General features: G+C 32.6%; 1 protein-coding gene across 1 annotated transcript in view; it reads left to right on the plus strand.

The window, feature by feature from the left end:
* The window catches only part of LOC142978963 (gonadotropin-releasing hormone receptor-like), a 120,474-nt gene extending 108,566 nt beyond the window's left edge, over positions 1-11,908 (plus strand). The window contains exons 5-7 of the mRNA XM_076123621.1: positions 626-825; positions 7,761-7,882; positions 11,550-11,908. Of these exons, the coding sequence (XP_075979736.1) occupies positions 626-825; positions 7,761-7,882; positions 11,550-11,682 (455 nt within the window). The 3' untranslated portion in view covers positions 11,683-11,908. The remainder of the gene's footprint in view (positions 1-625; positions 826-7,760; positions 7,883-11,549) is intronic.
* Positions 11,909-15,924: the final 4,016 nt, after the last annotated feature.

The following is a 15,924-nucleotide window of genomic DNA, read 5'->3' on the forward strand; positions in this document are numbered from 1 at the left end:
AGAAATGAACCTGGAGCTCCTAACTGTTCATTAAAGCACTACTGATTATCCTCCAGGGAGAGTTACATCAGTGTTTTTCAAATTTTTTACTTTGTCAAAAGTATAACTATTCATAACAGAATACGTCCGATTCCATTCGACGATAGATGATTAGGTCCCGGGTGTGTTGCTTAGATCACAAATCACGTTCCTAGCAAGAAGCTGGAGTTTGTGGACGGCAATAAATTCAATATGGTGCTACATACAACATAAATAGTAGTTAAATCTAGTACTCAATATTACGAATATGTTGGTTAAACTATACACATAGATATAGATCTCCACTTTTGTACACGACTGGGTTATAATAGTCTTCCCACGTTAAATTGCTCTAAGTACTCGTATCAGCAAAGTTTAATTAACTACACTCTTACTTACTAATAAACGTTGAATAAGCTTTGATTAGGTGTACAGTGATTTATTAATAAATTTTGAACCGTTCATGAGTGGAAAAGATAAAACACTGTACTAAGATCAGAGCTCATACGACGTTTACTAAAAGAGTAGCGAAAGAAGACGTTCTCTTGTTACAACTTACTCAAATATGGCCGATTCCTATTTTATTCAATAAATGTTTTGTTCACAGAAAGCGAGAAAGTCTTCAAGCCAGAAGTTCGAAGGCAGGAGAAGTATTTCACTCCAGACATGAACAGGCGGAGACTAATAGACAGAGCCAAGATGAAGTCTCTCCGAATGTCTGTCGTCATCGTTGCCGCCTTCCTCATCTGGTGGACTCCTTACTACGTGATGATGATTATCTTTACATTCCTTAATCCTGACAAAGACGTGAGTATCGATATGATCTTGAGTATTTAATGTGAAAGTTTGTCTGCCTGTCTGACTGTTTGTCACTCTTTCACAGCTACCAACAGTTACTTTACAAGCCTTGTCTAGTTACGTTAAAAAAAGCACTTAGAATATTCTAAGTACTTTTTTTCGAGTAACAAATTATGTTGGTAATGAGATAGATAAACGTTAACATGCGCGACGATTTTGCGTAGTTTACTTATTTGGTATGTGTATCACGACACTGAATTTTAATTTAGTAAATAAATATTTTTTTCATTCAAATCGACTACACGTTTGTAGATTGTAGGTATAATCAAAATGAATCAACAATTTTCAATTTATGCTGCAAGGATTCTGAAAACCTACCAATTGTTCAGATAACGAGTTTCGAAGTTTGTAATGCTTCTTAAAGTTTTATTATTACAAATACTTTGTGAGTAAATTTTGCCATACAAAAGCGCGTGCAATCAAACCAAAGACCTGATATATTAAATTCAATTTAGATATTAGGAGATGTTCTTTCGCTGTATTTATTTTAGATAAATGCACACAACGGAACAGTTTGTTTTTGTAGAACTTTTATCATCAAAATTAAGTAGAAGTAAATACATAAACACTAGTAACTAATTGTAAAAGTGACAGTTGATGAAGCTACCATCAGTTCCGATGGATGAGCCAGTCTGATGAACTGGTGAAAAAAGTCGCTATTATGATCCCCCAGTAGCTTCCTTTTTTATCCTTTACGTATCATTAAAAGTAATATGCCAGAGTATTTTATTTTTATGTAACATTTAAGTACATACATAAAAGTATACTTTGACAAATTGTGTAAGTAATAGTTGGTTTTAGCTAAAGCTTCCTATTTCTTTCTCGAATGCGGGTTGATAAGCTCTTTCGTAGTAATTTGTCACGGAAGGGTTCAATTTGTCTTTAGATGAGGGTGATGATTGTTGTAAGATAGTGAATTTCCTTTTGAGAAAACTTTTTCAAAAACATATCCTAGTAATCAATTTTATTTGGTCAGTTACTCTGTCCCTGGTAGGAATTTGTATCATGTATTATCTCGCTGATAAACTTGAAAAGTGCGCAATAGGGTGCGGGCGACAGCCAAATATCAAATGTCAAAGCTAAATGAAACTAGTTAACATATTAAAAGTGAATTTCAGTTTAATATAATATAATTGAAATATAAGAAAGATACGACGAGGAAGATCAACTTTTTTGAGAAAAAGGCCAGAGTGTTGTAATATAACATAGGGAAAAAACCTCGATAACTTTCAATAACCACAGTTCACAAAATAATAGAAATTATGCCATTGTTAAGGACAAACCTTGACATTATAAACTTCTAAGTAAACACATAGGTCACATCTGTAAGAGTTCAAATTTAAATGGTTGCCTCAATTTTTTTTATAAAGTATCGAAACCAAAAACTTTTGTGATTTCAACAAAACCCTTTTATCAGATGGTGTTACGCTTTTCTCTGATGTTTCTCTTCATGTGGTATTTTCTTCAAACTCTTTCATGTTTATTTATAATGTATATTGAATAAATGAGTTTAATAAAGCCAATACAGGAAAATACCGGTAACAACAACACGTTTTGTACAAGGAAATGTTATGTATGTTGACATTAAGTAGGTAGCTGTTGTTAAAAAAATATATGTATTCATTTAATCTTCATAATGATTATATTGGTCCAAGCACCCAAAGGCTTTTTTCATAGCTTATCGACCGTTATCTTAATTAACATCAACCAGAACTAAAATTTTACGTACACTTCAAAGCACGCTCAGCTGAAATACCACCAAGCGGTAGCCCATCTATACAAAGTCCGCGCTAAGTATCTTAAAACAACTATGAGAGCCTCGAAGCTGAGAGTGACTAGTGATTATTATTAAATGAATGTACAGAAAAGAACTCTTCGATCCATTCGTTTTAAACAATATTAATCCGTGTCTATATTTAGAACAACTTTTTTGAATTAGGTTTTCGGTGCGAAGCTCTCTGACATTTTAGCCAGCATTAAATACATTATATTGTTTGGTACTGACAGCAGGTAAAAAATCAAAGTTAATTTCATCTTTCTCATCTCGCTCATTAACATAAAGTAGTATCTCCTTTGACAGATTTATATTAATTGACCTTTCCGTACTAAACATGGATATTAAAAAAAGAAAAAGCTCCCATTCAATTAACCAAAGTCGTTAATTGTAAAAGTAGGACCACTCTTTGTTCTTTATTAAAGCGATTGCCTTTATTTGTACGTGAAAAAAAAGATTAATACCTACTGTACAGGATGTAATAAAATTTGTTACTCAATTTGTTGGAACAGACCTTTGAATTACAATATAATGAAGATAAATATATCTGAATAGCGTTAGCATTCTCATTTCACGGTAGATTATATTTTTATTAACAGAAATATAATTACCTGGCTTTGATAAATTATGTGTTATTTTGATATCACGATTATGTTTTTGTATCAATGGAATAAAGTTCATCTCGTGAGCTTATTAGCAATATTATGTTTTGCAAAAAGGAGGAAGGAAAAATATTATTACGTAGTCAATACAAAAAAAAAACTCAGCTCGTGATCCGATTACGGAAAAGTAACGAATATTCAATAGTAGGTATCACTTGAAGTCAATTATTTTCTCTGATATTGATTTTGTAATATTAATAATTTTGGGCAGGTTTAGGTAATAGGTACCGATTTGCTTGTTTTTTTTTATAATTGTATTTTTTCCCAGTTTTCCTCACTATTTGTATTGAATAATAAAGAGTGTTAGGAAAAATAACTTTATTCATATTTTATGATCCTGGGATACAACGAGTCAAACGGAATTCTGCGGTGTCAACTACACAACTTTATTAAAAAGACGTTTACGCACTTTTATCCACTTCACTTAACTTATTTTCAAAATCAATAGCTTGGCAAAAACACAAACGAAAAGCGAACTGCCATTTCGACAGTAAGGCACTTGTCCCACCGCCGACGATGAACGAGTAACGAGTTGGCGTGCCGCGGGGAGCGAGTGCGTAGTTGTTTAATGACAGCTGGTTGCTCTCTCGGCGTGTATTCTAATCATGGAAGAATTAGTACTAACTGGAAGGATCACTAAGAATTATAACATTTTCAAGATACAAACTATCCTTAGTGTGCATCAAGAGTAATAAATAATGTGTAAAACTACTTTTGATTGTTTTTATACCAAAATTCTGTTTAATGAAACAACAATTACCGAATTTAAATTCAGTAATAATCTTAAAATTACCACCATAAGTTACAAACATTATACAGTGGCAACTGTTAGAGAGGGACAAAGGCCCTTAAAAGTAAGTCTCACTCGAGTCCGTTTTTCGAACAGACATTAAAACTAAACAAAAGTAAACTCTATGAACGAGCAGTAAAGTAAGAATTTATTTGATATATTTTTATTAGTGATTCTTCCAGTTATTTTTATTACTTCGTGGTCCTAATCGTTGGGCGAGTCCATTTTTGACAGCTTGTCGTTTAGCAACAAAACTAGTAAAGCGAGGGCTACTTCCCACTTGGTAAAGTTCCCATTTGGTAAACCTCAACGAATACCTTTCTTTTTTCTTTTTGATGGTCGAGATTTTGTCTTAAGACTTTCAAACTTTTAAACACTTCAACATTAATTTCACACCGACTGTACCGTACAAAAATAACTATACTAACATAGTTTACTAAATAGGATTAAATGTATGAAGTAACGAAATGTTTACCAAACGCATCTTTTTAGTAGGTATAATTTGAGGTTTACCAAATGGGAAGTTTACCAAATGGGAAGTCGCCAAAGCGAGTCGTCGCCGGCAGTGTGAACAGTCAGCGATCAACTATTTGTATATGCATCTCTTTTATTTACACGGAATGTTATATCTATTGTGCGTTTCTTGAGCGAGAAAATGGTCGATAGTTAATCGTTTACTCGCTGTTGGTGGGACAAGTGCCTAAGGTGTTTGATAAGTCCTCCCATTAGTCGCGGCACAGTTTAAAACTTTCCCGTCCTAATAACGGATCGAGATAATGAAGGTTTTGAAGGCAGTGTTAAAGAAGTTTTAATTGACGGTTTCAATCTAAAAAGTTGGACGTTACATCTTCCTACGATATAGTAGACAGGCTTTACGTGTTTTAATGACCGTTTGATTTAAATAGTTGAAAAAAGTATTTTGTGACTTGTAAAATATTGTATTACTAGATATTATAATCCAACCACGAAGTAAGTTTATTCAACTATATTTGATATTTAGAATAGTAAAACAAAATGGTATGGTTCAAAAATAATAATTCTAACAAGACTCATCATGACTATTTATCTATACATGTTTCAATATTAATAAACCATCAGCGTAGATTTGGAAGTATACAGAAGACATATAGTCACACAACTCTGAAATAAAATTTAAAAATGGAAGGAAATAGTACAGACAAAGTCTTTTAAAACTGAATAAATGAGTCTTACTATCATGCTTCAGTTTAGCTTCAATTTCCGAAAAAATACTATAAATAAAATGTCGTTCAATATCTTTCTAGAACACATACGTCGTTCTCACAAACGTTTTTCGATTGTAAACATGTGCCGGATATTGATTCCCTTGTTGAAGTTAAATCAAGCAAGAGTTTCATTTCCTTAGTACATTTGTCGCAGTACAGACAATGACTTGTGTCACTCACGAGTTACTGATAAACCTGTGAGTTGCGACCTCAAGTAACAAATACATGTATAAGAACGATGTATTGAGCAACATTTTCCTTTCAACTTATGAGATTCGCGAATACGTGAAAGTACCGTCAAAGCAATTTTTTTGAATAAATTTACTACTTAACATCTGAACTTACTCTCAGATCTACAACAACTACCTACCTACTCGGATTTATTATGTCTTTTCAAGTAATGTGAGTATCTTATGACTGTGTAAAAAAATATAAATCGACTTCGTGGTTTTGAAAATTTCTTTCGTTTCTATAAAACAATGTAATAAGATTTAGATTAGGATAAAATAAAAAACGAATGAGTAGAGGCTCTAAACGTTATTCAGAACTAAGGAGCATTTTCTTTTTTTTTTTCAAGTCCGAACCTAGCGTAATCGGATTACACGAAATATCAGTTTAACTCACAAGCCTAGCTCAAATCTCTGCCCTATATTGAATACAACAAAAACATTTTGAATTGAAATAATTTTTAGGAACCAGGTTTAGGTTGGTTTTATCTTCAAAGCCTTTGAAGTGATACCTCGAATTCTTGTTCCAAAATATTTGGAAAAGGTCCAAAGGAACAAAAACCATTATTGCGTGTTTTTATTTTTAGTCTTATAAAAAATACGTAATATCGTTTATTAGTGCTGTCAAAAGCTATAACCAGGCAATCACTCTTATTTTTATTAAGTTTGATTGCATAGCGAGACTTAACTAGTGACGAATCAATAGTAAAATGTCTTTAATTCGAGTAATCAATTTGAAAGTTATATCAAATGTGCGTAATTCGAGGTAGTATTTTTCACATGCCTTTATTTGATACTTATAGCAATGGTGACAAATAAACCGTTAATAAACCATTCTACCCCAAGGATTGAGCGATATTTATAAAGTTGAATCAAGTCTCACAAACGTGTATTCAATATGAACATTGTGTAACAACTCAAATGATTTTACTAATGTTTTCCTTCATATTCGGGTTAGACTATTACTGTATTTACAATAAGATCGCGATTTGGGCCTAAGCAAATGTTATTTAAGTTACGTATTATTTTAATATGTACTTAGATATTTGGTCTAGTAACCATTGTAAATATTAATTTACTTCATAGTATTTTTCCAAAGAAATAAAGAATCCTGAAAGCTAAGTTAGTCATAATACACAAGTTTTGTTTTTCCGTGTATTCGACGTGTTTGTTCAATCGAGTAAACCTGTTTACCATAACGTTTTTAAACTCTCGCGACTAATATACATAATATTATAATGTAACGTGACGGTCAAACGTCGGGTGAACAAATAAGGTATCCTAACCTTTAATTTTCAATCGCGTTTAAGACCCGTTGCATTATAATATTATTATCTGTTTGCTATAGTCGAAGAGTTGTAAGTTTTGAAGTCCACTACTAGATTTTTAATCGTTATTACTCAATCGGATCGAGAACATGTTTCACGTATTTGTTCAAACCAATTATATTTACAAGGGATATCATAAAAGACGATGAATTCCTTAGCAATTGCGAATACCCCCAACCATATATCACCACGACACCTCATCATACTTCGTGGAACATTTATTACCTCAGTACCTCTTGGTCGTTTTACTACAAGACATAATATTAATGATGCGGTCGCCTTTAAACTTAAGTGCAAGTTGAATTATAGGGAGTGAACTAAATATTTGACCTACTTATTATAGTTTTGTATCCAAACGAAGTGGACAACCAAGAAACAATGACATAACATACATCACAACCACAAATTTTATGTTGAATGTAATTCAAACTGTACTCATTTGATTAGAAGATCATAAAAATACTAGCGGACCCGACAGACGTTGTCCTGTCTACACGTCTTTAATTTGTAAAAAATAATTAAAAAAACATTGTCCAGCGGACAAAATTGTGAATCTAAACCATTCTCAGATCCCCTTGAACACACACAAAAAAATTCATCAAAATCGGTCCAGTCGTTTAAGAGAAGTTCAGTGACATACACACTTACAGAAGAATTATATGTATAAAGATTTTCATTCAAACTACATTTTATGTTTTCTACAATTCCTAGTTCGCTCGTGATTTTAATTTATAATGCGAAATTTATTTATTTTTCTTATAAAAAATTATGTCTTTTCAAACGTTATTTTGTTTTAGAACTCGAATATCACTTTAAAAATATGTTTAATTTACGTTCTAACAATGATTGTCTGTTACAGCAAAGCGAAGAGCTCCTCAGCGGGATCTTCTTCTTCGGAATGTCAAACAGTCTAGTCAATCCTGTGATCTACGGAGCGTTCCATTTATGGCCTAAGAAGAAAGCACACAGACACAGTGACAGGTATAATCATCAATATACTTTAGTTTTACTATATTTTTCTTTGACAGTTCTTGGAGAGTTGCGATGCTTACAAACCGCTGTATGCCAGCACAAGTAAACTCTACTGCTTCTTTTATTCTTTTGTAGTTAAATAATATTAATAAGTCTGTTGAACTTCTGATGTTATTGACGTGTAAAATTATTAATTAAGCATCAAGTGAATTATTGTAAATATATGTAAGTCACAAGTGAGTTATGAGTACGCTGATTTCAGATATTAGTTTATTATTAATAATGATTGATTGATTAATGAGTGTGGTAGTGCAACCAGCACTTAAAATTTTTTATGCACGACTGTCTCCAAAGTGACCGTTTAACACTCTCCTAGCAACGCGACCGCAGTGGTCGCACGTGTTTTGTGGTACAATGCCGCTATAATTTATAGGTTGAACTCTCAGCCGACCACGGCAATCAATTTTGGAAATTGACAAGCTGTTTTGTCAATATTGTACTTCAAAATTTATTGGGTAAAAGTGACTGAATTCGTAATGTATTTCATAAAAATATTTGTCAATTTTTTCCACTGTCATTTTTATAACTATCTCTGAGTATGATTTTTGGAACGATGTTCAAGACTTTTTACTGAAAATTTGTTCTTTGTAGAGAAAAGGACATTAAATAAACCATTAATTACTGCCAGTAAACAACTTTTACTAAAGTTTATATTTGCATTTTATCACAATATGAAATCGGTAACTTTGCAACACTTTCAAGGTGAATTTCAACGTTTCCAAGACATCAGGTATGCTATAATGGCTTTTGCCATTTATCAGCGATCTCTCCGGGATTGACGGCTTATCGGATTTCAAACCGGGTACTAAGTAACTAGATGGTGAAACATTTTAGTAGTCATGTGAAACTTTATATAATGTAGAAACCCTATCTGTTTACTGTGATCGGTAAAGGGTTAGGTAATCTAAATCTAGAATGTGTGCTGCTATCTGGGATAGTTCGTTTAAGTATACCCAAAATTCTATGTGAAATTAAGTGACTTATTTGGAAGAGAATACTTTTAATAGACGATTGACATAGCTGTACAAAATGTGAATAAAAGCATTAAAATAAATTACACTAATGGACTGCCCCGACTTTGTCCAGGTATAGTTAGTTCAATTACAAATACAATTTAGCTAAGTTGCGCGAAAGTTATGCGTACATACATTTTGGTAATTCTTTTTTATTTACATAGAATCTTTTAAATATCGCTAAAAATGTTCAGTTACAAAATTGTCTGTAAATAAACCTCAATACAATACACTAAACTGGGCTTCAAAGTTCAATGTTTGAATCAACCACGGCATTTCAACAATCCTATAACTTTAATCTAAACACTTGATTCGCGAGTTTAAATCAAATTATAATACTTATACAATCAAGTTTAATAATTCAATTGAAATAATTTCAATGTATTCTAAGTCAAGACTTAATTCAGCAAAATACTATTGTTATAAAGATCTTTAGCTGGCTCATGTTGATTGAGAGTGCGAATAATTATTGAGAGTTATACATACAATATATCAATGTTTATAGTGAATTTATGTTAGATAATTTGCAAGATTATTGCCATGTACCAGTCACTTTCATGTACCTGTCAGCATTCACGAACCCAGAAAATATTTCTGTGCATGTTAAATTGAAACAGCTTTTGGTGTTAACGTTAGCGAGCAATCAGAATTTACAATAACAAAGCGTCATAGTTTAATATTTTGTAATCAATTTTAAGTCTCCAAAAAATTACTTCACAATTTTGTTATTAAAATAATTATCTCACAGTGTAACATGATCACGTGTAAAGCTGGTTGTAATCTGTAATGGTAATGCTTTAAAAACCAAACAGCAATAATAATGTTTCGTTTTAGTATTTTATTTTTCTATTCTATTCTTATAGTTAAATATTTTGCTTACAATTTATTTCAGAGAAATATCTTACAATTTAAGTACACAGTATAAAGTGTGGATCAAAAATTACATTGAAACGGGGCTCAAACACAAGTGTTTATTTTCCATTATAACAAAAGCTTTTCAACATGATTTTACAAGTCCCAAGAAAATATAAACACCTAAGCTTATGGTTTACGAAGTAATTTTTCCAAGTACATCTTAATCCACACTTTCATAGCATTAGTCTTGTAATAATATTGGACATGATAAACAAGCGGAAAAATTTCATATTTTGACGTCCGTGTAACAAGAAGTTCTTAAATATGCTTATTGTATTTCCTCTTTTATATATGTACGTAAAATGAATTTGGCAAACGTTTACATAGTATTAAAATAAATCTATCTGTTTTTGTACTAGTCCTGTATTAGAAAGGTTACTATTTCGCTAAAGACTTTTAAAAACTCTTCAATTTGTCTAGAGGTAGAGTCTGGAGAAAATCTTTCTTCATAATATTCTATTGCATTTTTATGTTTCCCGAGTTAAAGTACTACAAATCGTGGCTTTTACTTTTGAAGTAAAAATGGTATGTTCTTCACGGTTCATATATCAGCCATGTTTATGCCTCGAGGGGTAAATGGAGCCTCAAACGTTATTCGTGTAATGTTCGAAGCCATATGTTGCAAAGTATATTGAAACGGAACATTTATACGCGTTTTATTAAGCCTTTTTCATTGTTTGCACTTTTTTATGTAGGAAATTATTAAGGCCAAAGAATTTCGGTATATTTCGAGAATGTGTTGTAAGCTTTGTACTTAATAAAACTTGAATCGCATGGAATGGGGTAAAACAAATACCGGTTCTTCAGCTTTGGATCAATGCTTTGCTTTTCGCTGTATATAAGTGATGGAAAATGGTTGTTAGTCATTGGGTACGACGGTATTTTTTACAACAGGGTGTTATTACGTTTTTTAAGTAAGCTGGTGTATATAATACTTGTTAATACAGGATTCGATACCTTTTTTTTGTTTTATGTATGACAACGTATTTGGTGTGCGGGATAAGATGATCATCATCTCGACATTTTGCGCAGTTGTAACACTTGTAACTCGTATGATTTTGACACGGAGAAAATATTTATGTATTGTTTCGAGACTCGGTATTTATGTTATTCGTATGCGTAGATAAAGACCAATTGTATTTCTTTATATTCTTTTCTTAATCGTAAATAAGACCGCAAATTATTTTTCCGAGAAAATATCGTTGCCTAAGCTATTGAACTAGCAAACTAACATGTAGGTCTATCAACAATGTCGGTATAATTGTAGCAAATGTAATTCTGAGAAATGCTTTGACGCTAATTACTGTAGCCAACGGCCTGAATTGTAGTACTAAGACACTGTCTTAGTGGAGGCAATTTAATGACGACCGGTGTCGCCGTGCATTCTAATTTTAGATATCCTAAAAGAGTAACGACTATACAATCCTCGTGGTCTTAAACTTAAACGTGTCCACAAACCATTACATAACCTATTTTAAACGCTGACTTTACGTAGTAAAACAAAAATGAAACAACCACCACAGGGATTTTTTATATAAGAGCAATATCGATTATCGTATTTATTGATAGCTGGCCACTATACGACCATCAAACATAGCTGAAGTTGAGAAAGCTATGGTCTGTGTTGTCATAATTTTTTAAAGCGAAAATATTTTTGAAAATATATTAACACTTGTTTCTATTTCCAGGGAATCCGGTGGCCACCACGCGTCCCTCCTCCGCCGCGGGGACAACAATACATCATCAGTGCGCCTCACCACAATCCGTTCCCTGCGCTCATCCGCGAAATACTCCAACGGCCATAACGTTAGTTTATTATAACCAGTGCGGAAAACTATGGTCCACAGGACCATACCTGAAGAAACAGTGAGATATGACACTAACAGACAAATCACTTGTGTTGTGTGCATTGAGAGACAACGAATGAGAAATAGATATAATTACGCGGACTTCTAAGTGTAGTGTAAATATTTATGTGTAATGTAGAATTTTATATGTGAAGCCATTGATGTTGTGATCGAGATTAGTAGGTATTAAAGTTTTGAACAAGCTTTTCTCTGCCTTTTTATTATCTCCTATATTTTATTATCTCCTGTATACCATAACCATAAACCCATAACTTTAAATGATTTAAAAATTACGCAACATCATTATTGCCTTACTAACTAACGCATTCACATGATATTATTATTTCAATTCCTAAGTAAAAATGTCTCAGAAACTAGCACCAAAATAAGCTTATTATTGACAAAATATTTAAAGTAAGATGTTAATAATGTTTTTAACATTTAGTAAGTAGGTGACATAGAAACCATCGCCTTCCTTGCCCCTATAAAGACAAAAAGACTATTGACACTTAGTTGTCAAATGTCAAATATTACAGCAAACCTTAAACGAGATCATATCTACGGGAAAAGTCTACCTAGAGATTGAGCCAAATCGTAAGTAAGTATGTTTCAGTTGTGTGAAAAACACCACACCACTCGCATTCGTTACGTCTAATTATTGTTTCAACTGAAATGCTCTATTGCTGGTCATCATTAATTTTAAACTCCTAATATTATATTAGTGAAACAAAACCGCAAAACGTGTTCAATTCATTAGAATTGCAAAGCTAAACTCTCATTAGAGAGTTTTGCTTAATTGATGTAAAATAATATAATTAATTCGTAGAATCGTCAAACTAACTCCCATCAAATAAATGCGATAGAAATCAATTCAAAGTACACTTACCCACACTATATATTATTATTATAATTTTGTTATCTGCTCAAATGGTCGGTATTGACTGTCTAATACCGCAGTAGTCAACTAAATATTTCAAGACGTAAAAAGCAAAAAAAATGCATACACGTCAATACATTCATAATAGATTTTCGTATAAACAGATTTTACTTTGTACTACATAACTCCACACTAAGAAATTCCTCTAACCTTTTTTCGAACTACTTTTTTACACTCGAGCTGCATTTTTGAACATGAATATATTATTCTATTTTATTGTCGTTAAAGAGGTATTGAAGTAACGGAAATAAGTTCCCTGGACGTTTCCATTTCCGTACAATTTCTAGCGATGCAACTTTGCATGTCGTTGACATTTCTCAAAGCATTATATTGGCATTGCAAATATTTTGTGTTTGTTAATACTGCTGTCACTGAATGCCTGTATCGGATTTCATAAAGATTGCTAATACTTTATATGCTAGCAAAATATCCGTTCTAACTAAAGTTGGCTAATTTAGCTAGTTGCACGTAATCATGGAACTGTATAAATTCAAGAAGTACCTAAATTACTTTTCTCTACGTAACTTAATATTTGCACGCAAAATAATAAGACAGCAATCAAAGTATTAATTAGGAATTCTAACTCTTGTTGAATTAACTCTATCAACTATAACCGGAAAAAGCTATATTGTATTTATAAATTATATTATGCCTCGAAAACGGCTGTCTTGTTTGTCATTACCATGAGCGAAATTTATACGGACATTGGGTGATTGCAATTGGCTTAGTTAACAACAGCCGCGCGGATCGATCTCTGAGGTTAAGCTACGCTTGCCGAGGTTGTTCTGTGGATGGGTGACCATCTTATACATATCGAGTTCCTCCGTGTTTCGGAAGGCACGTTAAATTGTGGGTCCCGGCTGTCAATTTCGAAGATCTTTGACAGTCGTTAACAGTAGTCAGAAGCTTGAAAGTCTGATAACCAGTCTTACCGAAGAATATCGTGTTATAACCCAGGTAACTGGGTTGTGGAGGTCAGATAGGCAGTCGCTCCATGTAAAACACTGGTATTCAGCTGCATCCGGTGAGACTGGAAGCCGACTCCAACATAGTTTGGAAAAAAAAGGCTAAGCCATGATGATTGGGTGATTGCAGTTTTCATAAAGATTTACAGTCACAATATTTTTGACTAAAGTTCCATAGTAAAACTAAAAGTCAAAGTCATAACACTAAATTATACAAAGTTTGTAACAAACGTTTCACATCCGGTATATCTTTCGTTATACGACAGAACATATTAAGAAAACAATTTATATGAAAACGCTCCAGTTGGTGGCGTTAGTTTTAAGAAAAATGTCTCTGCGTCCATAGATTTTCAAGAGTTTGAGAAGAGGTCAAGGATTTTTAAGAAAATTTAAGTGAAACACTCGTGAATTTAAAGTGTCGTCTTATGATACCAAAATACTAGTCCACTATAACAGTACTATTTACAGTACCAGTAACTATCAAACTGCTCTTTAGGCCATCTGAGGTAATTTTGTCGAAAGACACTAATTATGTTTCTAGCCGTCAAATATTTAATTAATGCGTACCATACAAGAATTTACACGATTATACCTTATCCATGGTTTGTCGAACGTTTCAGCGGAGGTGGGTTTTTTTTACTATTCTCTTAAAGATGGAAGATACAACCTAAAAAACCTTGCAGACTAATATTATTTCGCATGTATGTTATGGGCTGAGTTTCATTTTGCTAACAAAATCACCTAAAACCAGAAAACGATCTGTCCTTTACTTAAAATTGAAATCAATTAAACTCCTTTAAGTCTAACTCATTTAAGTAATTCATTTTCCTGGAAACCACGAGTTGCTTACTTCATCAAATGAACTTAGTTAATCCCTTTAAGCTAACTGAGTTTCCATTATTGAGATTTGTATAATACAATGCTTTATTAAAAAAAAAGATTAATGAAAGATTTGAATTTCGGCTTACTATAAATGATAATAATTAGTCACATAATTTAAATAAAAATATAATCATCAACGCTGTTTTATTAGACCACATAGAGAAAGATTTCTTGTATATCTATAGATTTATAAAATTTAAAATATCATATTATTTAAATATTGTAATTTTAAAAGTTGAGGAGCTAAAATTACTAAACTTTATTATTTAATCAAAAGAAAGATTAAATCAAGAGTGGCATTTGTAATATGCTTGGACTGCAACGTGCACATTTGCTTTCAATTCCAAAAGAATTGCACTCGCATGTACCAAATTCCATGTAAACACTTCAGTTTCACTTAGTTATTGCACAATGAGACGACTTCTCGGCACTTTCAATGCACTTATGTATGTTTCTCCTATCGTAAATATTTAACTCCTAATAAATTACGTATTTTCAATACACGTATCAATGGGTAATCCGTTTAAATGACTAGGCAAATAGAACTGACTTTATTTAAATAAGGACTGTGACTAGTAGAATCACTGAGTAGATTGGATTCCATTATTCACATCTATTAAACATCAAGTGCGGCAGACACGTAATAGCAGATGCAAAACCTTTTATTTGAAAACATTTTTGACCACCGCGGTGTAAGACACGTTCCATTTATAACCATTTCTTGTATAATTCTACTGCTGTTACATGTTTGATACGCTACGTGTGAGTACAGAAGAGCTCTTAATTTGGTGAAAAATACTTAAATTAATTTACATACTAAAATGTCATTGAGCCTGTTATATCAGATGCTGTAGCATGTATAAAATATTGTGTTACACCATTAAAATGTACTGTACTCGTGTACCGGGAACATTACCACTTGAGAGATATTCTAATGTTTAATCTTAAAATTATAAAAAAAAAATACTACCAGTAGTCTGGCCCCATGCAGCAATCGAACCCGAAACTTGATCAGTAGTCAGATATACAACCAACGACAATAGTCAAGTTAATTCAGTCAAGTTCTAAACGCGTATTCGATATCAAAACACAAAGTAATAAATATTCACGCAAACAAAGGACTAATTAACGCAGCCATGTTATTGTTTACCAACAAGGGGTTCATTTGCTTGTAAAATTGGCATTGAAAGTGAAATTCGCGGCATCAAACATATGCGCATTTATGTAGGTGTTTGGTTACAGCGCGTATGCAGAATTTTTATTAGCTTTGTATGTAACAGCACGTGACGATACGGTATGCACATATCAACGAAGTAGGGGATTCAAATTTATTTTGACTTTATAACTCTGCGCTGTAGTTCACTTCAAAGGTTCATCTGATAGAAACCATTTTTATGTTCCTTCTTCTATACGTACCATACAACCTGTATTG

This window comes from Anticarsia gemmatalis, chromosome 15 (assembly GCF_050436995.1).
Source record: "Anticarsia gemmatalis isolate Benzon Research Colony breed Stoneville strain chromosome 15, ilAntGemm2 primary, whole genome shotgun sequence".
NCBI lineage: Eukaryota > Metazoa > Arthropoda > Insecta > Lepidoptera > Erebidae > Anticarsia > Anticarsia gemmatalis.